This window comes from Ursus maritimus, unplaced genomic scaffold (assembly GCF_017311325.1).
Source record: "Ursus maritimus isolate PB19 unplaced genomic scaffold, ASM1731132v1 scaffold_33, whole genome shotgun sequence".
Taxonomy (NCBI): Eukaryota; Metazoa; Chordata; class Mammalia; order Carnivora; family Ursidae; genus Ursus; species Ursus maritimus.
Window position 1 is genome coordinate 24,817,861 of NW_024425897.1, and position 25,539 is coordinate 24,843,399.

General features: G+C 57.4%; 1 protein-coding gene across 1 annotated transcript in view; it reads right to left on the bottom strand.

Moving 5' to 3' along the window:
* The window catches only part of NCOR2 (nuclear receptor corepressor 2), a 172,129-nt gene that overhangs the window by 141,108 nt on the left and 5,482 nt on the right, over nucleotides 1–25,539 (bottom strand). The window contains exons 2-4 of the mRNA XM_040620026.1: nucleotides 10,497–10,710; nucleotides 2,521–2,648; nucleotides 748–925 (exon numbers count right to left, since the gene is read on the bottom strand). Of these exons, the coding sequence (XP_040475960.1) occupies nucleotides 748–925; nucleotides 2,521–2,648; nucleotides 10,497–10,601 (411 nt within the window). The 5' untranslated portion in view covers nucleotides 10,602–10,710. The remainder of the gene's footprint in view (nucleotides 1–747; nucleotides 926–2,520; nucleotides 2,649–10,496; nucleotides 10,711–25,539) is intronic.

Below are 25,539 nucleotides of genomic sequence, written 5' to 3' on the forward strand. Positions count from 1 at the left end.
AAGGCCCAAGTGGGCCACTTCCACTGCCCAGCCTGGCTCCCACTCCCACCAGTGCTGCAGTAAGAGGAGCACTGACCTCACCCAGCAGCTGGGAAGCTGTTAATGAGCTAACATGTGTCCCCACGGTTGTGAAGAAGCTGAATGGAAATACTCAGTACGGGCAGAGGTGACCTCCATCACTCAGCCGGCCAAGGATGAGCATGTCACCGGGCCCCAGTCCCTGTCCCATCCCCAGCAGTGACAGTACAACAGCTTCAGGGGCACCTGGGTGACTGGCTGGGATCCCTCCATTAGCATCTCCGTCAGCTTCCTCTGTGCAAAATGGACACCAAAGAAGCTTCCAGCCTCAACTGTCCTGAGATTTACTGAAATAACAGAAGAACCTCCCACAGCAGCTGCCACAGGCGCTTAAGCTATGCACATTCTCCCCCTACCATCTCGGATCAACTCTGCATTTTAAAGAGGAGTCAAGTGAAGGAGCTCTTTACAGCACAGGCCGCATGGTGGCCCCGCAGGCCAGACACACCAAGGTAGGTCCCTCTCCAGCCAAGAAGTGGCCTGCAGAGCCGATCTTGGCCCAGGCCCAGCCTCTGCCCAGCCCTGGGGCACCATGCACTCAGTCCCCCCCTCCCAGCCTCTTGCCAACGTTGTGCCCCAGCCCAGCACGCCCACCCCTCACCTTGCACCCAGTCCAATCACAGAAGAAAACCCAGATCTTCTGGAGTTCCGTCTGGGGCCAGGCCTTACCTTGGACAGGTCCTCAGAGCCCCCAGGCTGGCCCGCAGCCAGCAGGGGTGAGGGCCGCAGCAGGGGGTCGGGCAGCAGCTCCAGGCGAGGGCGCTTGCTCTCAATGAACTCCATCTCTGACTTGCCCAGCTCGGGCAGGTATGAGTGGGTCTCAGGTCGCAGGTGAAGCTCCTGGGACCTACAGGAGGCAAGGACACAGGGCATCGCATCTACTGCCCTCCGCTGAGCATCTGCTGGGCGCCAGCCCCTCTTAGACCCCGAGAGAGAAGTGCCCATCTGTGGAAGGGCACACGGCGAGGCAGGACTCAATCACAGACCTGTCTTCCTGCGAGTCAGCGTTCACTATGTTTACAGGAAGAGGATGTACTGGTGATTCCCCACTCCCTCGTCACCACGCGCGGCCCACGACCAGCAGCCCACCTGGAGCTGGTTACAAACGCAGAGCCTGGAGTCCCACCGCAGACCTACTGAGTCAGGCTCTGCACGGAAACAAGAACCCCGGCTGATTCATGTGCACAGCCGAATCCGAAAAGCCTTGTGGGTCCAACACAGATGATAACACACACAATGACGTCGTCTGCACATCACTCGCCCAGGGCAGACATCACTAGCCAACCACGGTGCTCTGGCTGCTGAATGTGGCCTTGCCCCCTCAACTCAGCCAGGCTGCCTGGGGCAGGGACAGGAGCTGTCCAGCCTACTCACTCCCGACTGGCTCTCCTTAACCGGCTCCCCAGTATGCAGAGGACAAAATGGCCCAGAGAGGGCATGCCTTGCCTAAGCACACACAGCAGAGCCAGGACTCCCAGACTCTACCTCCAGCTCTTGCCCTTTACCAGACAGCCTGAACACTGCCCGCCCCTGCTGAAATGCTTTCCAAGTTCGTGCCCTCCCTGAACACTCCAAGCACATTCTCCCCTCTGGACCTTTGCACGTGCTGTTCCCTCTGCCTGGAGTGCCCTTACCCAGCTCTCTGGATGACCAGCTACATATTGGACAAGCATCCCTCCTCTGAGAGGCCTTTCCTGACACCCCAGCCGGAGATGTAATACCAACCCCACCCTGCATGTAATGAACAGGTCACGTCCCTCCTTCTGGAGTGATCTTGTGTGGTGTTTGTGGTGTATCTCCCCTGCTAGACTGCAGGCTCCCTGAAGGCTGGGCCGTCTACCTGGATCCCCACTGTGTGCCCACAGCCTAGAATGGGCCAGCATGTGCCAGATGGCAGGACTCATTATTAGCAGTTAGTACTGTTATGATCTCTGGCATCTTGGGTCCCTGCTCTGACCTCAGTCCTCCCCTCACTGGGGTCCCCATCCTGCTGCACTGGCTCCTGTCCTCCCACCTGGATTTAAGGAAAGGCACGCCTTTCTGCAACAGGCAGATACCAGCAACGGGCACACACCTTGTCTGGTAGCTGAGGGACAGAACAGGCCGCAGAGGAAAGGAGAGGACAAAGGGAGGGAAGGAAAGGGGCTCCCTGTGGGCACCCTGGTGCAGACATGTCCCTCACAACCAGCACCCCAGCCCTGTTCCTCCACATCTTGATGGTCAACCCCTCCTGCCTCGGCACACACCCAGAGACCACTGATGGCCCGTGGTGGGAAGTCAGAAGGCGGGCCCCAGGACAAAGGCCCCAGGACAAAGGCGAGCACAGTCCAACCACCCCCATTTCACAGCACGCCAGCTCCTGCTCCAGCACAGCTCTCCATTTCCCGACAAGAGAAATGAGGCCGCGGCTCCGAGCTAGGCGATGTACAAGCTTCTCCTCACCTTTCATTCCCAGGCTGAAATTCGGAGAGCAGGGAGGGCCTCCTCCTCTGGGGCTGGATGATGGAGCCAGGCGACAGGTGTGAGGTGTAGTCACGGGGGTGGTGCTGGTACTCAAGCAGCCCGACGTCCTGCGACGAGAGGCCCAGGAAGTGAGTGAGTGAAGACAGCCCACTGCACAGTCACAGGCACAGGGGGCAGAGTCACATGCTCCCTGCCCAGTGCTCGCTTCTGCGCTGGGCCATGGGCCACGTCCACACGCGGCTCCGGAGGCCCAGAGTGGCCACAGGGCGTACCCGGGGTCGATCGCCAGCTGACCTGCACCCTGTGGTGCACAGCCTCGGTCCCTCACTCCCCGCCACCCCGGCACCCACAGCGCTCTGCGATTACGCCCTCTTTCCAGAGGAGACCGCCAAGCCCGCACGTCAGCAGACAGCTGCATAAGCCACAACTTGCGTGTCTACCAACTGGGCACTAAGGGAGCAGGGTGTGTGCACGAGACACCACCAGCACCGGACGGCCTGGGAGGCTCCAAGGCCAGTTTCCAGGACAAGGCGCCGCCTTGGGCTTCCCGCGTCTGGTCTGCGATAGGAAAAGCCACACACGTGTCACATACAGAAGCACAGATCAAAGTCAGAAGGAAACTGCAGGCAAAACCCTCCTTCTTCAGGAAAATGCCACCTGGTGTCCGTGACTCTCTGGGGAAGACTAAACGTTAACAAATTAGATGGACCCTGATTGTCAACTGCATCCAGATTTGAAACACATTAAAAGGCTTTTTTTAAAAAAGGACAGAGGAGCACCCGGGTGGCTCTGGCAGTTAAGTGTCCGGCTCTTGATTTTGACTCAGGTCATGATCTCAGGGTCCCGAAATCAAGCCCCGTGAGGGACGCTGCGCTCAGCGGGGAGCCTACTTGAGATTCTCCCCCTCTCCCTATGCCCCTCCTCCAACTCATGCTCTCTCACTCTCTCTCAAATAAATAAATCCTTAAAAAATTTTTAAAGGGTAGAAACAAGTCTTTCAAAAGAGAAAACAGGACTGGCTTCCCACTGTACCAACCCAAATCGATTAACTCTGTCTGCCTAGAACGCTCAGTTCTACTGTGTGCGGCAGTCAGTTAGTGATGTCTGACACAGGTGAGGCTTGGGGAGGCTGGTACCGTGTGTGACTTATATTCTTCTTGGCACCTCTCCTCGTTCTTCCTATTTTCCATAAAATCTAGTCATTCTTCTGTTGTCTGTTTTTTTTTTCTTTTAAGCGGTTATTTCTGTAAAGTGGTCAGATGGTATCAGGCAGGTGTGCTGGGAACGTATGTGTTTCAGACCTCCCAAACCAAGTGTGGAACAGACTGGGAGGCCAATGTCTACAGCAGATGAGTAAATGGAATGAACATGGACCCCGTCAACTTCAGAGGCTGGAAACACTGAGGAAGCCCGACGTGAGATAAAGCTGCAAGGCGCCTCAGGCTGGAGCGGGCTGTCCAATACTCAAGCCCTCCGACACTTGTTTCCTCATCTTTGAAGTGGGTGCCTGACCGGGAAGAAGGCCTCTGTGCCTCCTACCACTCACCCCCTCCCTTAACTCTCCAAAGGACTGCCCCCAAGATGAAGGGCAGCTTCCAGAAGGCAGAGAAGGGCTCGGCCTCCCCCTGCCCTGTGAGGACGTCTAGTACAAGGCACCCGGTGGTGCTCGTGCAGGGCAGCAGGCGGGAAGGACAAGGAGAAGAAGGGCCTCAAGGGAGGGAGTGCAGGCCTCTGGGATCACGCTGGCAAGGCTGCCAGGCAAAGATCTCGCGCACACGTACAGAGGTGTGAGAAGGAATCAGCAGGCTTTGCAGTCTGCCAGGAGGGAAGATTTTCTCCACCCGGCTCTTTCGCACAAAAGCAAAATGAGCAAAGCGGCAGAGAGACAGACAATCCAATCCCTCGGGAGGGCCGCAGCAAGACAGTGCTGATAACTGCCAGCGGAGGCGGGAAGAGGCACACGGGGCCTTTGGGGCGGGGGAGCAGCAGAGAGGCCACTTCACAAGCTTTCTAGCCTCCGTTTCCCAGTTTAGGAGGTAAGCGGGATATGCTTGTTTGCAAAGTCCCTCCAAGCAGCATCTCAGGGGCCATCTGCAGGGTCCTCACTAAACTCCACCCCAGGGCCTGAAGCTGGTCCCCAGGGCTGAGCCCAGGGACCCCCAAGGGTGTGTGGAAGCTCCACAGGAAGGCAAGAATTGAGAAGACCCCCAGAGACAGACTGACCCAAAGAGGGGCTCACTGTAGTCACATGAGACTGGATCCATCAGGCACGTGAGCTACGAGCCTCCCAGCCACATCTCTGAGCGGGAACACTCTACGTGAGTTAACAAAGTAGTAAGAACACCCAACGTACGTAAATGCCTGTGTCCGCCTGCACTGGAAGTTTTAAATGTACTAATTAATTTAATCCCTACAGCAACACCATGAGGTGGGTATCGTGCACAGTCCCACACAAACATGAAAAATCAGGTACAGAGAAGTTAAGTGACTTGCCCAGGTCACACAGCAGGGAAGGGAGGTTCTGAGACACAAGACTGGGCCAAGCTGGCTTCCTGCTGGGGGGCAGGGAGGAGCAGGGGGCTGGTCCTGAACCAACCCCACACGGTGACCGCAGCAAACCAGACTTCGGGAGAAGAGGCCTCCCCTGCCCTCACCAGGTGCTTCCAAAGCTGCTGCTCAGAAAATCAGGGGAGGAAAAATGTCTCTGGGTGAGACCCCCACTCGCCTCTGCTGGCTTCTACCCAGCCGTGGTGTCTCTGACACTGGGAATTGGGGCTTGCCGATAAATTATGCCCCTAAAAGTCCCGGGAAGGTAACATGGGGCTGGAAAAGCAACTTAGCCAGGAGGGAACCCCATCTGGCACGTCCCTACCTAGATCCTGTGGGGCAACAAGGACAGAGGGGCTGGGGCATCTGAGCCTCAGGTCAAATCCAAGCTGGGTCTGGATTCTGGGAGATGTTTGAAGGAGAGGCTGGGAGGAGGATTTTCTTTGCAGCTGTGCTAGGAGGAGGGGTGCTCCTCACTGGCCCCTGGGATACGGCTTCTCACCCCAGAAGGGATTGGGGAAACACCTAGAGCTATATGTGGCAGGGAAAGGACTCATAGGTCCTTCCTGGAAGAGTGGGGCTATGATCAAGACACCTCAGGGCCTTTGCATGCACTGATCCCTCTGCCTGGAACATTCTTTAGCCACATTTCCCCATGCCTGGCCCTCTAGTTCCCTCCAGGTTCTGACTCCAATGTCAGCTTCTCAGTGAGGCCTCCTTCCCTAGTCCTGGCTTCAGTTAGAACCCCTGCAACCTCAGCCATCTCTCCCTCCTCCTTCCCTGCTCATTGTTCCCCCGTGAGAACACGGCTGCCTAAGGCAGGGATGCTTCTGGTTTGCTCACAGCTCCGTTCCCAGGGCCTACAAAAGTAGGTACATGAGGTGCCTAATAAATACTAAATGAATGAGTAAAGCTCCCAGCATGGGGGCACCCAAGAGGCCTCCTCGGGAGGCCAAACACCACCCCCCCCCCACCTGTCAAAGCCATCCCCAAGCACCTAGAACCGAGATGGAGGAAGGGCCACACAGGTGAGGGAGAGAAACCACACGCAGCGCTCAGGACACGGGCAGAGCTCCGATACTCCACTCCCCACCCCCAGCTGCCTACGTGTGTCCCCAGCTGCCTACGTGTGTCCGCATCTCCCTCTGGCCCAGGCAGGCTCCTGGGTCTCTGACCTTCAAGCCAGAGCAGCGCTACTCCACATGAGGCCCATGATGCTGCTGGCTTGTGACGAGGTGGATACAGAAGACACGTGCGTTTGTGCAACAGCCCGCATGCGCACTGCCAGCCTTGGCCACAACCAGTCCCCGCATCCAAGAGCTGGGGCACACACGGTAAGCCCACGGGCCGGCTTGGGGCAAACGGCAAGTCAGACAGATGGATCCTTCCCACGAAGAGTCTGACAAGCACCGATCCAGGGCAAGAGTCAGAAACGGGGCCCAAGGCCAAAGCCAGGCTCGGCGCTTGGCCATCCCTTTGCATCTTGGCGAGCTGCTTTCAAGCCACGAGGGCAGCAGAGCTGAGCAGTTGTGACACAGACCAAACGGCCTGAAAAGCCTGCAACAGTCGCAGAGAAGGTTTGCTGACCTCTCCTCTAGAGGAAGAGCCCACAGGCAACGTGGAAAAGGATATTCATCCAAAGTTGTTGTTGTAATAATAGCGTCATCATCGAAATCACCATCATTATGACCTGATATCAGTGTGCGCTAATTCTGTCTGGCACTGTGTGAAGACCACCGCCCAAGTCAGCTAATCTGAACCTCAGAATCCTATAATTACCTTGCTCAAGTAATGGGGAAACTGAGGCATGAGGTGGTAAAGCTTGTCCAAAATTCCACAGCTAGGATATCATTAAGGCAGATTATGAATGCAAGCAGTCTGGCTCCAGAGCCTGTGCTCTTAACTACCCTTCTACACTCAGGCACAGAGAGGTTAAATAACTTGCCCAAGGCCACACAGCAGAAAGGGGTAGCGCTGGATGTCAGACTTTGAACCTTTTGACTTTAACACAGTCCTTCAGCACAAGGACTACAAGAACTCAGGGAAGTTCAGATGGTCCTGGCAGACTCGGAGGAGAAGTCCATAGAAAGCCTGATAAGAGGCAAGGCGGGGGAGATGTCGGAACCCTCCATCCTGGGAGACCCTCAGGAAAAGATGTGGGGTCCTGATTCTTTGAGGGAAGCCAAGACCACAGAGGTGGAGAGAGCAGGGCACAGAGGGATTCCGAGGGTAGAGCAGGTGGTCTTCAACAAGCAATGTGCACTGTGCCGAAGCTGGTGTCCGACTCAGAGGGGCTGAGCACGTGTCTAAAGCGGTCAGGGGAATGGTGGGCTTCCCAAAGCCTCGGGGTCCAGGCCTCTGCCTGCAAGCACGCCTAGAATTATGCCTTCCATTTGCACCATGAGCCAGCAGGCTCCGGCCTGGAGGTGGTGGGCCAGCAGACGGGACAATTCTCACTGCCCCTCAGAGTTCAGGGTCCTGCAGCCCCAAAGACAGAGAGGCCCTCCTTGGGGCTCCTGTCACCCTGCCAGGAGGAAAGAGGACTACCGAATGCTTGCTGCATGCAGACCCTGCCCTGAGCACCTTGCAAACATCCTCCACTGAGGCCCACACCCACAACCCCATACGGCAAATAAGAAAACTGAGGCTGCCCCACGGGCTAAGTGAGCGGCCCAGTGTCGCTCAGGAGGTTGGAAGGAACAGAGAGTCAAAGCCACATCTGGAATCTATGGACTCCAAGGGGGACTGGCCATCCACGCAGCCCTGGGCCCAGAGCACATTGAAAGAGATCTCCAGGAGGTGCGATCCCTGAAGGTAACCTTTTAGGAGTGTGTGTGGGAGAGGACTGAGCCCCAGGAAGGTCACAGGTCACCAGGCTCAGGCCCCTCCCCTTCCTCCCACTTCCTGCCTTAGCTGCTATGCTAGGAGCCAGACACTGGGCTCCTGCCTAGCTCTTGGATGGGGCATTTATCTCCCTGTGCCTTGACTTCCCCTTTCTTCCACCCTCTGTCTTCTAGACTCAAAAAAAAGGGAGGCATCTCACAAACCCCGCCTGTAAAATGGTCTGATGGGAAGTGGTTAGAGGGCATGGGGCTACAGTGGGGAGGAACCTTCAGATTACAGACACAATGGTGACCTCCCACCAGCTAAGGGCAAGTGGCTCCAGCTGGGAGACATGCCCAGGACAGCCAAGATCCCCCACAATCCTCAGGGTGCCCAGGATTCTACCTTTCAGGTGACAAAGAGGGCTGAGCCACCCTAGCACAAGGCAGGGTGGTCAGGGATTGGGGCCCCACGGCTGCCACCACACACAGGACAGGAACGCCCCACCCCACAGCTGCCCCATGGCCCCGCTCACCCCTGGCCTCAGCCTCCTGCCTGGAGTGGGTGGTGACTGCTGGGTCCTGTCCAGCCATATCCTGCGTCACTGATAGCCCAGCGGGGGAAGAACAGGAGATGTCATGGGTCAGCCAGTGACCCCAAACAACCGGGAGAGGTCCCAGCTGAGGCAAAGGGCAGGAGGGAAGGCGGGAGAGCAGGGGCTATAAGGACTGGAGGACCTCCCAAGGCTGTGCCCGCAGGGAAGGGGGTGGGAGAGGGGTGAGAACCCAGCAGGAGGGAACAAGAGAGAAGCCAGAGGCATCCGCCAGTGGTCCTCAGGAGAGGCAGCCCCTCCAGGCGGCTGCAGTAACAGTGACAGTAACGAGAAATGATAACAAATGGACACATCGGGCAGAGTGTACACCATAAGCACTCATCCAGCCTTACATTTAATCCCCACGAGAATCTAGGAGACAGGTGCTCTTAACACCCCGTTTTATGAATAGAAAACTGAAGCTCTGGAGGGGTAAGTCACTGGGCCTGTTTCCTCACCTACCAAACGTTCCTCACCTACAGACAGAGAGCATACGAGACCCACTCCGGGGTGATTCCAAGCAGCAAGTGCAGCTGTCCCCACAGAAGGCTCTGAACAGAACATCTGTCCTGCCATAGGTGCTCAATAAATGAGAGGCCACAGTTCTGTTGTTGCTGCCGGTGATCACAGTGAAGGTCTCAACACTACATGATAATAACTCGCCCCCAGGAGCATACTCCTTGGCCCTGGGCACACAGTAGGTGCCCAATAAACAGAGAGAACAGTGACCGGGGTTCACAACCCTGAAGCTGAAGTGGACGGTCTCCCAGCAGTGATCTCACCCGAGGCCTGTGGTTCCATCTTCTGGCCTCAGTCCCCTCATCTGCAAAATGGGATAATAATGCAAGCTGCTCTTTCGTTGGGCTGTTTGTCAGAATCTGAAGACTCTACGCAGGGGCAAGTTCTTGCAACAGGACTCCATAATGGCCCAGCTGGCTCTGTAAAGCATCCGGGAAGCCCAAATTCTCAAGAGGCCGCTACGTCTGGGACACCCTCGCGCTGGGCCAGTGGGTTCACACGCTGATGGAAATGCCCTCCCACACCACTTCCTCTCTTCTCATGAGGAGGAACCACGCCAAGCAGTACACATGCACGCATGCGCGCGCACACACACATACACACATACACACACACACACACACACACACACACACCAGCAGAGCCAACCTCTCCCCCAGCTACATCCGCAAGGCCCCACATTCCTCACTGTGCTGCCAGTTGGTTGACTGGGGAGGCCCAAGACCCTAAGAGCCCTCTGGCAAGAACCAAGGTCATGGTACCCAGTAGGTACTCAATAAATGCCAAAAGAGCAGAACCAAAGGCCCATCCTCACAGCCACACCATGCAGCTAGAGGTGAAGGCACGAAATGGAGCCACTGCGAGGGGCGACAGGCAGAGCAGGGTGCAGCTTGGGAAAGCTGATCGAGGGCACACACGTGTGCAGGCCGGCACATGAGAACACTTCTGCCTTCCCCTAGGTAGGTCATCCCCGAGAGATGGGGCGGCTCCTCGGGGAACAGAACCAACACCCCAGATCCCCAAATCAGGGCTGCAGACACGACATGAGCTTTATCATCTCGGAGCCCCGAGCATCACCACAGTGAACGAGCTCCGGGGCCAGGGATCAGGGAGGCAAGGGGCTGTCAGCAATGGCCCCCCCAAAGCAAGAAGGGGTCCAGGGAAGGCTGGCCACCAGGGAAGTATAGAACAGGTGCTCCATGTTTGTACAAAAATTCCACTGCTGCCTCTGAAAGACCGAGATCCCAGCTCATCCCAGCCCCAGTCTCCATCTTCCCAGCTTTAAAGTGGGAGCTAAGAGATTTTACCGGAAGTTCCAGATGCCAGTGGTCTCTGCCGTGGCACCCACTTCCCCTCGGGGGACACAGTGAGCCCTGGCCGGATACCACTGGAGACACACCAGCCCTCATGGGGACTAGGTGAGAAAACAAGGCCCCAAAGGTGGCCCCGGGGAACAGACACACCCGTTACTTACCGTGTGCGGCCGGGCGATCTGCACAGGGTAGGAAATGCCGTGGGGCGGGTAGCGGGGCTCAGTGGCCCTCCACGTCTGCGCCACAGGCTGCGTGGATCCCGACATGGCGGTGAGTGTCCGGGGCTCTTGGGCCCCAATAATCTCCCTCTCAGCGGCCACCAAGGTTAAAAACCAGTCCTTGTCATCTGCTCGTGGGCCTGCCTGTCACAGGCACCTGAGAGAAAACCAGAAAAGAAACAAGATCAGCCACAGGGCCATGGCCCCTCCGGGAACTCTGGTGGGGCTCCCTAGTCGTTCTTTTCGTCCCTGAGGAAGCGCAAGCACACAGGTCCTTCTTCCTCCATGACACCGGGGTGCTTCCTGCCCACTGATAGCAAGAGATGCAACGGACATTTGAGGGACTCCTGAGCCACAGACCAGGCCAGCAGCTGCCACAGGAGCCACATCAGGGAACACCATGCCCCCACCCACAACCAAGGCCCTCACTCAGCAGGCACAGAAACCCCAGCTCTGCGGGGGCACTGCCCCCCACCAGATGACTCCCAAGCCCCCTTAACTCACCTGACCTCACCCCCATGGAACCTCCACTCTGAGAGTACTGCCCCCCACCAGATGGCTCCCAAGCCCCCTCAGCCCACCAGACCTCAGCCAGTGGAACCCCGACTCTGTGGATGCTGCTTCTCCCCTCTCCAAAGAGTCCCAAGCCCTCCTGGCCCACCCCTCACCCCACGGAACCCCAACTCTATGGGTGCTGCCCCTTCCCCTCCAAGGGTCCCAAACCCTGTTGACCCACCCGACCTCACCCCATGACCTCTGCAGATTTCTGAGTCACCAAGGCAAAGTTCTCCGAAAGCACTCAGTTCAGGCAGGCTGCTGGGGGCCTGTCCTAAGAGGCACACATGAGTGTCCTGGGCCGTGGTGGCCAGGTTCAGCTCCAGCAGGACAAAGGTCACAGTGTGACCCCGCAGGCCTGCCTGGGCCTTCCCGCGACCCTGTGCATGAGCAGAGCTGGGAGTAAGGGGATTGCGCAGGGGTGGGGGGCACGGTGGGGAAAGAGCTAAGGATGGACAAGAGCCAGCGAGGCCCCAAATGGCTGCTGGGGGGCAGGTAAACCATGCCTTCTGCCCCGGTCTAGGCTGGAAACAATCTCGAGCAACAGTCTAATATCTTTATAGGTGGGGAAACTGGAGCTCAGGAAGAAGAAAGGACTCAAGTCGAGGGAGCGAGGAGGCCCTTAGACAGAAGCTGCCTTTGCCCGGAAATCTCTGGGGGCCTCCTTCCTGCCTAGGATCCCCCCCTCTCCCTCTCCATCAGCCTGCCCGCAGTTCCTACTTGCTCCACTGCCCAAGCCCGGAGCGAGAGCCCAGGGGCACGGCCCAGGCCTCCTCCACACTCCACCCTCAGCAGCCACTTAGAAAAGGGGTGTCCCTCAGGCCCCGCCACGTGCAGCCCTCATCCCCCAGCTAAGGAAAACCCAAGATGGTGCAGAGGCCCCGCCCCTGGATGCTCCCGCGTGCTGGGGAGGTCTGGGGTTGCAGCTCCCGATCTGGTAAATAGAACGTACTCCCTGCTCCCTGTAACCTCACGGCGTCTCTCATCGCCCTGCCCTGCTGCTGACGACTGTCCTCCTCCAAGGGGGCGGACGCCTGGATCCTCCACTAGTGATCTGCCTGGTGGCGGGGTGGGGGGTGGGGGCGTCTAATGTGAAAGAATGCTGGGAGGGAGGGCAGAGATCCCAGTGGTCAGAGGAGGGAGACCCCTGTCTGGGGGCCTACCTGCGTCCCACTTCCCACCCCCATCTTCCGCTGCTGTAGACTCAGCAAGTACTTTCCCGGAACCATGCTCCCTCTCCGGGCTCCAGAAGTGGTCATGTGATCCAGGCCTGGCCAATCAGATTCCTGCATCCCCTGGGCCAGGGATTGGTTCAGGGATGGGCATGTGACCCAAAGTAGGCCAATGAGAAGCAGTCTTGAGACTTTTGCTGGGGGGGAAGCAGAAGGGGTGGCTCCGCTTGGGACTAAGCTGGGAAGATGAAAGCCTGCAGCTCTGGGGGCCACCTCATGGCAGGTGCCTGTCCAACAATGACACCAACCGGCCGGAACGCAGAGCTGCAGGTGTAGAGAGCACAGTTGGGTCCTGATGACTGCCATGCCTGAAGGCAATCGAAGCCTGCTCATTCGTTTAGGAGAACTGAGAAGTTCCCCGTGTGTTTTACTTTGCCAGCCCAACCTGGGTTCCTGTCACTTGCTACCAAAAGTTCTGACTCGCCCAGGGAAGAAAGGAGTCACAGACCAATGCACCTGCAAGCACCTCAGGAAGTTGCCCACGTGGGCTTTTCCCAGCCAACAGGATGTACCGTGTAATTCTTATGAGCTGGTGTCACTATCACTAGAACCGTCTCTGTAGTAGCTCTAGCCCAGTGATAGTGATGCCCTGATGCAGAAGAGGGGAAAGAGCTGCCCCTGCCCGTTACCACCAAGGGCAATGCAGCATCTGTCCTGCAGCCCAGAGACAAGAAACTGGCCTTGGCAGAGGGGCAGGTGTGGCCACTGCTGCTGGACCCTGTTCCAGAATTCCCATTGATTCAGTTCATCTCCAAGCCCAGGGAACCCCGGTCATACAATGCAGCGATGCAGATTTTAGTCTGCTCTCTGTCTGGGCTTTCAACAGTTGCCCCCTCTCTCCGAGGAGATGAGGCCAGCACTTCGGTGGGAGAGATGCTCACACTGTTTGCCTTCCTCCAGGAGCACCACAGGCAACTTCCAAACCGCTATCTGATTCTGCACTGCAGAAGGCGGCAGAGAAGTCTGATTTACCCTCAGCTTTCCTGACTTCCTTTGCCTAACAAAACACCGACTGGAGAAGGCAGGCCTCTGCCAGATGCTCACGCGTGCAGTGCACGTGGGCTCCAGAAGCCAGGGAGGTGACACCTTTCCAAACCATCCCTGGAGAATCCTCGGCGGCATTCCCACCCTCCTCACACCAAGGCCAGAGTCTGGCTGGCTTCCCACTCCCTCAAGACTCACGGTGTGTCCACCGCCAAGCTTGGGGGGCTTCAGCCATCAATAAACAGGTCACCCCAGCAGCTCCCTGGCCCAGTGTCCTCACACACAGGTTGTCCCCAAAGCCAGGGGACTCTGAGTGCCTCCTTCATTCACCACGAGCTTATTTAATAAACCCAATTTCCATCCCTCCCAACCTCAGTCACATTTATTGCCAGCTCAAAAAAAAAAAAAAAAAGTTTTTTTTTTTTAGGAAAACATTTTGGCGGTTCCTCCAAAAGTTAAACATAGAATTACCAAATGACCCAGCAATTCCACTCCTGGGCACATACCCAAAAGAACAGAAAACTGGGACTCAAACAAACACATGTATACGAACGTTCACAGCAGCATTATTCACAACAGCCAAAAGGTGGAAACCGCCCAAAAGTCCATCAACAGATGAATGGATAAACAAACTGTGGTCCATCCACACAGTGGAACACGATTTGGTCACAAAAAGAAATAAGTCACTGACACAGGCCACACCACGGATGAACCTTGAAAAAGTCACGCTAAGTGAAAGCAGCCGGTCACAAAGGGCCAGATCGTGCCTGAGTCCACTTACAGGAAGTATCCAGAATAGGCAGACCCACAGAGACAGAAAACAGACCGGAGGCTTGCAGGGCTGAGGGGGTGGGCAGGGACTGCTAACGACCACCAGGCTCGCCACGCAGTGAGGGAAATGTGTTAAAATTAGGTAAGCGTAGTATTTGCCTAACATTGTGAATGGAAAGATAAATTTAAGCACTGACTTCAGCAAGGTTTGAATGCGAACAACAAGAAGAAATAGGACGCTCCTTCATCAAAGACAGGGAAAGAGGAGACGAGGGAGCCCCACAGGACGGCAGGAGGGTACCCTGGATCTGGGGTGGGCTGGAAGGCGTTCTGAAGGCGAACCGAGACTGCAACAGGTATAGGACACGGCAGCCCCAATAACCACTGTGGGGCTGGTGGCTTTGGGGCCAGGAAAGGGTGGTGGGCACCCATTTATTTACAGAAGCTTTGGGGTCCCCACTGCAAGCTGAGCCCCAAGTGAGTGAATGAGGCAGGGCCCAGCCACAGAGTGTCCTGGTGCCCTGGCAGGGTGCCGCGGGGGCAGACAAACAGCAAACTGTGAGCTCAGAGAAGGAGGCTCAGTCTACCCCAGCCTCGGGAGGGCAAGGGGGCATTGGGGAGCATTTCCCAGAGCGGGCACAAGACAGTCAGGGGGAGTCGGGTGGAGGCCGCCATCCAAACGGGAGCCCAGAGGTGAGACCAGGCACTGTGTGCTTGAGAAACTCATTGAGTGGGCACAAGGCAGGGAGGGCAAACAGTCACTCAAGGCTCACGGGCCACGGCAAGGATGGATTCTGTTCTAAGGGCCCTGAGGAGCCACGGACAGTGGCTGGGGAAATAAAGGGTCAGTGTGTTTTCCAAGCAGGCAATGCAGAGAGTCAGGAGACCCAGGGGCTACTGCGGACATCCAAGCCAGAGAGGATGCTGGTGGGACTTAGAGCAGCAGCAACAGAGAAAGAGAAGCAGGCACAGGCAGGACAGTCGGGATGGAGCTCACCCAGAGGCAGGGACCCTTTGTCCCTTCCTCAGGCAGGATGTCTCACACCTTGGAGTCTGTTTCTTCAGCTACGTATCACGAGCCCTGCTCCACTGGCCTGCTGGGAGGACAGCATGCTTCCGAAGGGCTGCCATCACACCTGGTAAACAGCAGGTGCTCAATGAGGCAAACTCAGCAAGGTCAGGGCTCCAAGGAGAAAAGACGGCACTCAGGCAAGGTTAAGAACTTGCTGAGCCAGGTGGCGTGGGATGCTTCCGAGCCCCAGGGCCCCAGATGGGGCACCAGAGGCCCACCCACGCCTTACACATCCAAGCCACAAACCTCGGCACCAGGGCCACTAAGCCAGCCAGGGGAGGGCCAAGAACGCCAGGGCTGCCCACGCCAAGGGATCCCGTGCACGGTCAGGAATGGGGCTCCCCATGAATGGCGCACGGTGGGGGCTCCCCACAAACAGCGCAGGGGCTCCAGTGTGGCCCTCTACCACACCTGCCCCAGGGGCGGCACCCCGCAAGAGCCACTCAGCGGCCCACAAGAGAGCCCCACAATCCTAACCTCACATCCCTTGTTCCGTCCAGGCATGGCTTTGGAGAAGCTTCCAAATCCGCAGGAGGAAGCTAGCTCGCTGCTGTGGGGTTCGTCTGCCTTGCTCTCTGCTGCATCCCTGCAGCCACTCAGTGGGCCTGGCACACAGCAGGTGCTCAACAAGGGAACCTTGGGGCACCTGGGTGGCGCAGTCATTAAGCGTCTGCCTTCAGCTCAGAGCGTGATCCCAGCGTTCTGGGATCGAGCCCCACATCAGGCTCCTCCACTAGGAGACTGCTTTTTCCTCTCCCACTCCCCCTGCTTGTGTTCCCTCTCTCGCTGGCTGTCTCTGTCAAATAAATAAATAAAATCTTTAAAAACAAAACAAAACAAAACAAAAAACAAGGGAACCTGTCCAGGCAAGCGCCAGTAACACCAGGTGAGGCCAGAGCCTCCTGCCCCCACATTCCTCTCCAGCCCCAGGCAGGATCCCGAGGCCCCACAGAGCCACATTCCATAGATTTTCTGTGTCGTGTGCGGCCTGCTTCAGCTCTGGGGAGGGTGGAGTTACAGCAGGCTGGGGTTGGGATGTCTCAGAGACTTGGGGGGATGTGGGAGGGAGGGGTGCTCGTTAAGGTGCCAAGACTGCTGAAATGTGCCTGGGAGCCTTCAGACCTGAGCCCAGGCTTTGGAGATGATGAAAGGCCAGCTGTCTGCGCCGCACAAGCCCGAAACTTTCCCATAACGAATGGGCACCGACATCGGAACTTACAGCAGGTGGGGGAGCCTCAGAGCTAACACTCAGCTATCACCCCGAGAGAAGCCCTCAGCACGTGCACACACAGGCACGCTCATCAGAACCCTCTGGGGTGCCAGAACAAGCCACAGGTCCCACGCAGGGGGCGTGGTCTCTTGTACCCCCACCCGCACCCCCCCAAGTCTCCGAGATAGCCCAGCCCCAGGCTGGAGAGACACTGATGCGCCAGGAACCCCGTGGCCCCCTCGCTGCTGCTCTTCAGCATCTAGAAGGGCGTGTGACCGTTCAGCAGCTACCTGACCAACGTCTGCTTTCCTTCACTGCTGAACCCCCTGCGAGTGCCTAGCACATGGTGGGTATGCTAGGTTCCTGGGACGGTGGTCAACAAACGACCACACACTGGATGGTTGAAAACAACCGAAATGAATCCTCTCACTGTTCAGGAGGCCACAAGTCCCAAATCAAGGTGCAGGCAGGCGTGTTCCCCCCAGAAGCTCCGAGATCCTTCCTGCCTCCTCCAGCTGCTAGTGGCCCTGCTAGGCATCACCTGGCCCCGTCCCTCGTGTCTGTGTGTCCTTTCCTCTGATAAGGACCCCAGTCATCGGATTCCAGACCCCACCCTCATCCAGTATGACCCCATCTTAACTAATGACATCTGCAAAGACCCTCTTTCCAAATACGATCACATTCCCAGACTCTGGGTGGACATGAACTTGGGGGGTGGGGGGGGTGTCCTATTTAGCCCAATACAGTAGGTGTTCAATAAACACGTGTTTTGTTCGCTGCTATAATGCAGAGCCTGGCCCAGTGCCTGGCACACAGTGGGCATCTCACAATTATCTGCCACACAGCCTGGCCCCCAGAGAACGGACAGCCAGAGCTGCAGGGGGACGTGCGTGCGGACACTGTTCTGGGATGTGAGGTTAAGATGTGGCGGAAACACCAGCCAGAACGAAGCCGACTGTTTCCACCTTGAGTTTCTAGTTTCTGGCGTGCTGTAAAAATGGAGGGCTGGCCAAGTATCTGCTGCCACCTTCCGCAGGGCCTCCTGGCGCAGAGCGGACGCCCGGGATCCGGCTCTCCGCTAAGCCCCGAGACACAGAAAGCCCCATGGAAGGCGGCCCCAGGGAGCCCGGAGAAACCTGCACGGCCCCCGAGGGCGGGGGGTGAAGGCAGAGTCCCTGCCCCCTGCCCCAGCAGCTCACCACCGTCAAACACAGTTCCAGCAACCTTCGTGGGCAGGTACCGAGATGCAGTAGCCAGAAAAAGACCCCAAATCCCTGCCCTCGCTGAGCTGCCATTCTAACGAGCAAGACAGGAGCCATGATAGGAATGCTAGAAGGTGTTTGTGGCATGGAGAAAAAGAGAAGCATGAGGAGAGCAGACAGCAGACACAGGGTGGCGGGGGGGGGGGGGGGGGGTGTGTAACAAGACAGCTTCACCAGAAAGAGTCTTTAAGCAAAGATGGGGAGGCGGAGAGAAAGGGGAAAAGGGAAGCATGCAGATGTCTGGGGAAGCTGTTCCAGGCAGAGGGACCAGACAGTGCAAAGGCCCAGAGGTGGAGAAGGAACAGCAGGGAGGCCTGGATGGTAAGACTGGAGTGAGCCAGGGCCCCATGAGTTCACACAGGCCTTTACTCTGAGCAAGAAAGGAAGGTGCCACCCCTCTGGGCAGCAGGGATGTTCGAGGTCTCCTCTATCAGGCCTGTCCCTGGTGCCCCTGTGTTAAAGGAAATTTCCGCTGTGCCCCCCATCAGGGAGTAATGGGCCTGGGACCTCTGTGCATCGTATGCAGGTAAAAGGACCAGCTCACCTGGAATCTTAATACTACTAAAGCCACCATTAGGGTCCCACAGAAAACAGGCCCCTGCCTGCCCTCCCAAATAGGCAGGCCCAGCAGCAATGACACTGACCCAGCAGAGAGCTCACTGGGCTCCCAAGGAGGAGCCAGGAGCCCAACCAAGGCTTGCTCACGGCTCTGTGCAAAGAGCAGCAGCCCTGAGTGGCCCGGGGTCACCATACTCGGAACTCAGGAGTACTATCTGCCCACTCCCAAACTGAGGCCAGCCAAGATAAACCCACTCCAAATGGGTCTCTGCCCCATTCTGGCCAGTCGGGGAATGATTTGAGCATCTCTGATGTGCAGACACTGTGCCAGGCACTGGGGTCACGGCAGTGGACCAGCTGGACAAAAAGTGCTGCCAACCAGAGCTGACACCCAATTGACAGGCCTGTCCCAACAGAGAAAGCACGTCCTCACCGAGGTACTCAACAGAGGATGGATGGAGGGGGAAGGAGGGGCAGGTGGACGGATGGATGAAGGAGGGAGGGAGGAAGGGGAGGAGATGGATGGATGGATGGATGGATGGATGGATGGATGGACAGACGTGACAGACAAATCAGCAGATGGACATCGACTGAACTGTCCCACTGTCCACGGTGTTCTGGGTCTCTTTTTAAAGCAACCCCCAGAGCCAACATACTTTTATTCCACTAATACTCCCACATGAGGCTCCCCACCAGCCACGGCTGGGGACACACATGGGCACCATCACCCCCGTGAACCCCCAAACCTGAACTGCCCCCCAAGACCCCTCCAGTCCCAAACTCCAGAATCAGAACAGGGAGAGACAGATCCATGGAAAGCTCAACACCCACAGAAGAGTCCGCAAAATGAGGGCTACGGCTCAAGTAGCCTCCGCTTCTTAAAATACGAGGGGTGGGGCAGGGGAGGCAAGTTAACAATGATGGTGGCAATGTCAGTCGCTGGGCAGGTGCTATCACTCTTCCCATTTTGCAGATGAGCAAACCGAGGCTGGGCCCCACCAAATAAATGGCAGAACAAGTCCCCAGAGCAAGGAGGGTATGCAGGACTGGGGAGACCCTCACCCGAACACAGAGAAGACAGAGAGCTTCCTGAGGGAGGGGTGGGCTGGGCCTCGCAGGTTCTGGACGAGGGAGGAGGGGGCTGCCCTCACTCAACACCCTCTTCCTGCAGGCGGGGAAACTGAGGCCCCAAAAAAGGTAGGCATGCAGCAGGCTGGTGCTGCATGGCCGGACTCTGCCCTCCTCGGCTGGATCCCACAGCCCACACGGTCCAGGCATCTGGCAAAGTGGGCAGGGTGGCCTGAGCACAGCCCACCTCAGACACTCCAGGGGAACACCACCCAGGGCCACGGGGACAAAAGCTCCAGGTCCACAAGCATGACCAGGTAGCAGGACAGAGCCCCGGACCGGCCATAGCCTGCACCAACCTTCCACAGAAAACCAGAGGCCGGTACCAAACACACCCCCCCACACCTGCCCCACCTCTCACCTCCCCACAAAAGGATCCTCAGCCACAGCCAGAACCCCCACCACTCCCAGATTCTGCTTTGTGCCCCCCCAGGTTCCTCCGGCCTGCCTCGGTTTACCCACAGTTCTACCTGATCCACAGGTGACATTTATCAGGCACCCACACTAGGGGAAGGCTCCAACTTCCCTCACCCAACCAGGCTGCCCCGTTCAACAGACCAGGAAACCGAGGCTCAGAGAGGTGAACTCACCTGCCCCAGGTCACGCAGCCAGAAGGCAGCCAGGTCCAGCCACACACACCCTCCAAAGGGAGAAGAACAGGGGCCCAGCTCAGGGCTGCCGAGGAGGCCCGCTTCCGTCTCCCATTTAACTGGTACATTCGTGTCCACAGAGCTGGGGCCAGCTCGGCCGCACAGCCCCACTCCCCCGCCACAGCCAGATCTGCTCAAAATCACTCCCTCCTGGACTCCTTTCCCCCCCTTTCAGTTTTAAAGCGAAGAGACAGAGAAGCCACCGTCGCAACAAACCGTCCCCGCACGCCGGGTCACTGGGTTCCACATGAGAGCCCCTGCCGCGCGACGCGCCCTCCCTCCTGGGTGTTTCACAAACATGACGCCGGATTTTTCCTGGCTCTTCCTCATTAGGTTCTGGGCGCCCCGGGAGGGACGTGTTTTCCATTAGGCCCAGCTCTTCCATCTGGCCTTCCAAACAGCAATTTTTTTCTGCAGAGGGAAGGGGGGAGACCGGAGAAGAGGCTGGTGTCTGGGTGATGGGGGGTGGGGCGTTGGCACCAGCTGTGTGCCAGGGCACACGGCTTGACCCACCACCCCCGGAGCTTGGAAAAGAGCGGGCAGCAGGGACCAGTCACGGCCGGCCGTGTCGGGGCTCAGCACGGTGCCCACTCACCGTGAGTGCTCATCCAGTCACAGGGGGCCCGTGACTGCATCCTAATCCAGGACCCTGGGATGGTCAAGGATGCAGCGCTCCAGGTCCTGGGTCTGTCCACCTCACTGCCTGGATGGGAATGAACCAACAACCAAGGAGTAAATGGGCCACAGAGTACAGCTCTCGACATTGCTGAGTGAAAGAAGCCAGACACAAAAGGACAAACACTATGATTTCACTCACAGGAGGTGCCCAGAATAGTCAGATTCATAAAGACAGAAAGTGGAAGGGTGGTTGCCAGGACCTGGAGGACAGGGTATTGGGAGTTTGTGCTTAACGGGGACAGTTTCTGTTTTGCAAGATGAGAAAGCTCTGGAGACAAAGGTGGTGATGGTTGCACAACCACGTGAATGTACTTAACACTACTAAACTGTACACTTAAAAAACGGTTGAGATGGTAAAATTTTTGTTATGTCTATTTTACCACAATTTAAAATTTAAAAAAACAAGAAAAACAAAACAAACCACACCCCTCCTCCAGGGAGGCCTCCCTGATTGCTAGCCCAGGCACCCAGCTGGGCTGGTGTTGCCCTGTGGTGGCTCCCACTGCCCAGGCTGCCCCATAAAAGAGACAGTATTGCCAAAGGCCCTGCCGGGGTCTTGTTATGGAGCAGCCCCTCCTAGCCCAGCACTGCGAGGGACCACAGTCAAGACCTTGCCTCCAACCCAGGCAGCCTCCGGAGATGACTGAGAGGCCGGGACACAGGGGAGGGGATGACCTGAAACCCACTGCCAGTCTACCGGCCCCACCCATCACTCCCCAAGACTCTGAGGGTGAAAGGGGCCATCGCGAGGGAGCAGGGGCGGCAGACTCTGGGTTCCCACCAACCTCCCTGCATCAACATCTGGCAAATGTGTCTACAGCTGTGCAGCTGCCGGAAACGCCTCCTCCTGCCCCTCCTCCACGCACGCTGGGCCCTCAAGGACGGCTTTCTGAGGAATTTATGGGGTCGTCCTGAGTATTTCAGGGCAGATCTCTGGGGGACGTCCTCCACCACATGTGAAGGAGGACAAATGTTCCCGCTGCTAAGAATAGCTTGGCCAGCAGTGGCCTGCAGGACCGGGAGCCCACCCACTCAACAACAGCCCGGCCATGCACACACACCCCCCCCAGCCCCAGCCTCCAGGGGCCCACCTCCCACAGGCCTGGCCGGAAGGCCCCTCCTGCCCCCCCAGATGCCTGGCCAAGGGGGAAGGGTCCATTCTGATCCGCTCTTTCCAATGCTCAAATGTGGATCACAGGAGCCCCTCGATTTCCCCGAGGGCTTCCATTCATCAGTTAGTCTCTGATGGTGGAGCAGTGATCAAGAATCCGAAAGGCCCTCCGGCCCCTGCAGCCAGGAGTTCCAGATGAAAACACAGGCTTCCGTGCCCAGGAGTGGCGAGCATTCCCCTGGGATCTGATTATCAGTTTGTGGAGGGAGCAAGACTGACAAGGCTCCAGGGAAGAGGGTCCCAAGCCAGAAATAGGGAGGGGGAAAAGAGAAAGGAGGGCCAAGGATACCATGCCCCAACTGGAATACATACAGCCACGCAGGAGTCGTGCCAAGGAGGGGGGCAGGTGGGGGCTGCACGTGTGGAAGGACATGGCAAGGGGGCGGCCGCTGCTCAGCCCCAGCCAGGGGCATCATGGCCACTCGAGAATGTGGCCCAGGGGATCACAGCTTCCAAGTCTTTCAGGCAAAGAAAGTCTGACTTTTGAGACATCCCTCGGTTTACAATTTTTATTTCAAAAACATGGACTATAAACCCAACCCAATAAATCAGTCTGACATCCAAATACAGCCCGTGGGCTGCCAGGATGTGACCTGTGGCTTCTGACATGTGGTCAGCTGAAAGCCACAAGACAGAGCCCAGCAAAGCCCAGGGGAACTGGGGGTGGCGGGGAGAGTGACAGGCGGGAACGTTCTCCCACGTGGCTTGGAGGGGGCCTGAGAAGCCCCTAATTAAAACAGGGAGTGGAAGGGGCTGGGCCCACTTACCCAGTGAATCTTAAGTAACACCCTCCACCCCAAAGGACACATGCTGGCTGTGAAAGGGGGACTGGGCAGGGACCCCAAGCTGGCTCATCTCCAACACATGCAGTGAGCTGGCTGTGGTCATGACGCAGCTGTTGTCTGCCTACCCAGCATCCACTCCTTGCAAAGTGCACCCTACATTTCTTGGCTTACAACCCCTCCTGCACCCTTGATCCTGCTCTCTGAGGGAGGCTGACCGTACCTCCCAGGTCCGACCAATCAGCACAGTCTCAGCAGCAGCCCCAGCAGCCCCAGCAGCACCACTACCATGGCCACATTCATTGGTTTAGGGAAGCGCTTACCTCTCAAGCACTTAACTTCTCAACCCCATAAAGCTCACTCCCATAACTCCCGTTGTAATGTCGGGAACAACCGGTTTACCTTCCACGGGGCTGCAAGGCTGTGATGAGTAGTCTTAGGCTACCAGGAATTGGCCATGGAGAGCACCTCACCACCTGAACCCCTGGATCCAACCATGCCTGAAGCTTACCCTGAGCCTTTTGTGCTAAATGCAGGAGGAGCAGGGAGTCTGCCAACTGCAACCAAGACACCTAAGATAGCAACCCCTTAAAACCCAAATTCTAACCCATGAATCTCCCTGGAATCAGATCTCTACTCTCTGGTCCCCTCGCCTGTGCGGGTAGAGAGATCTCCCAAGCCAGCCAGAAGGAGGCAAGAGAAATGAGATGTGAGCCCAGGACAGACTCAGACTAGGAAGAAGGGGCCAGGCAGGAGCCTGGGATAGGCCTGCCCTGTCTCTCACCTTGAAGGAGAAGCAGTCTCCTGGCCCATGCCGAGCCATCGGGGGCCTTAATGGGGGACCCAGCAGGCAGCAACTTTGCAGATAAAGGTTGCCCCTCCTCGCTGCCTCAGATCTGGGTCACCCCTCAGCAGCAGGGACACCCCCACCCACAAAGCCCCAAGGCAGTAAGTGGAGCCTCCGGCCTGGGTTTCTGGAGGAACATCCCGAGCTGGCAAGAGCACTACTTTCTCTCCCGCCCCAACCCCTCCCTCAGGCAGGGGCATTGTCCACAGCCAGGAGGCCGTGCAGGCTGCACCCACAGACACGCCTCGGGCCTCATCCCTGCTGGGGCCTGCTTCCTGGGCTGTAAAACAGGCAGCTGCTCTCGGCCTGGAGGGTGGCCAGGGCTCAGACCGAGAGCAGGGAGAGATCCTGATCCCCGCCCCTGACCCCATAGGTGCTAACTTCTCCTACCGTCCTCCTCTCCCCCCGCCCCCGCCTCCATGTGGCCACAAGTCTGTTTCAGCTCCCCGTTCACAGATGGGGAGACCGAGGTTCTGGGGCCAAAGAAAGCTCCTCCATGTCCCGCGGGCAGGGAACAGGACCGTGGAAAGATGAACACACTCCACATCCAGATTCCAGGTCCTGAGCGGTCCCGGTAACAGACCCAAGGTGAGCGCCTCACACTCATCATAGCAAACTGTTAACACAGTGCTCACTATCATCAGTTCATTTAATCATTACAGTACCCATGGGAAGCAAGAGAGGTTAAGTAACTTGCCTGAGATCACACAGTAAGCAAGTGGAAGAGCCTGGATGCAAACCCAAGCTAGCCCTCTACAGCTACTGTGGAGGGCATCCACTCTGTCCTGGGCATCCATCGCCAGCATACCCGAGCCTCCCTGCTCAGGCTGGAGAAGACCCCTGTGTGTCCCCCACCAGGCTGGCATCAGCGCCTCATAGGCCTTGTAGCCAACATCACTGCTCACAGATCCAGGCCAAGTCCTGCCAGCTGGAGGCAACCACAGGTCGCTGCAGATGGGCCACGGCCAGCTCCATGCCCACGTGGCACCCCCAAGAGCTCGTTCCAAATCCCCACCCCGGGTCCCAAGAGGAGAAGGAAGGCGGCACCCTCAGATGTTACCTTGCTCTGTTACCTCCCTCATAGGAATCTGGAATCCTCCATGTCCCTGCTGCCTTATTCCCCATCTCCCCACAATCCCAAAGGTCAGGTCCATGAAGGCAGGAGTCACATCTGTTGTGTCCGCCATTGAGTCCCAGCTCAGTGCACACAGCAGGCCTTCCATAAATGCTTGTTAAGTCCCTGAATACTGAGAGCATTATTGCAGACTCGGAGTCGAAGGTCAAAGGCTACTCTGTGAAAAGAGAAACTAAGGCCAAGAAGGGGTCTACTTAAACTTGGATTTTGGGGTCCCATCTACACTAGGCCAGCGTGTCCCAAGAACTAATCCGTGTCTACACTGCCTGCTCCCCCGCAGTTTTCAGTGTGGCCCAGGGCTCTGATCCCTTCCTCCAGGAAGCTGCAATGACAGCCCATGCATTAGCCATGGCTAGGCTCTGAAGGCCATCCCCACCACCGAGGGGCTGTAGCCTGCCTTCTCTGGACTTCAATGTCTCCCTTTGTCAAGGGCACCTGCAAACAAGGCGGCGTGGGGGTGCGGGTGGGGCGAGAATGGCTGCAAGCCAGGTGCTAGGTGAGTGGCCAGGCAGGTGGAGAATGAGTGTTCGAGGCTTAGGGAGGGCCCAGCATGGAATCTGGGGAGCCTCCTGCCTCCTGCTTTACGTCCTCCTTAGCAGGGTCACCTGACGCGGGAGAGCTAGGAGCAGGACAACAGGCAGGTTCAGGGATTCGTGGATTAGGGTTCTGGGCAAGGGAGGCGGGTTCTGGACTCCTCTGACAGGACTCCCCACGCCCTTGGGCACAACGGGGTGTTCTCAGCTACCCCAACTACTGCGCTAGGTCCCGGACCCTCAGCTTGGGGTGGGGAAGAGAACGCGCATGCACCTTCACCAGGGAGAGCTCCCTCCAACCTCAAAGAGCGGGGGTCCCTGGCTGTATTAGTTTGTTAAGGCTGCTGTCACAAATGACCATAATCCGGGAGCCTTAAAACAACAGAGATTTATTCGCTCACGGGTCTGGAAGCCCAAT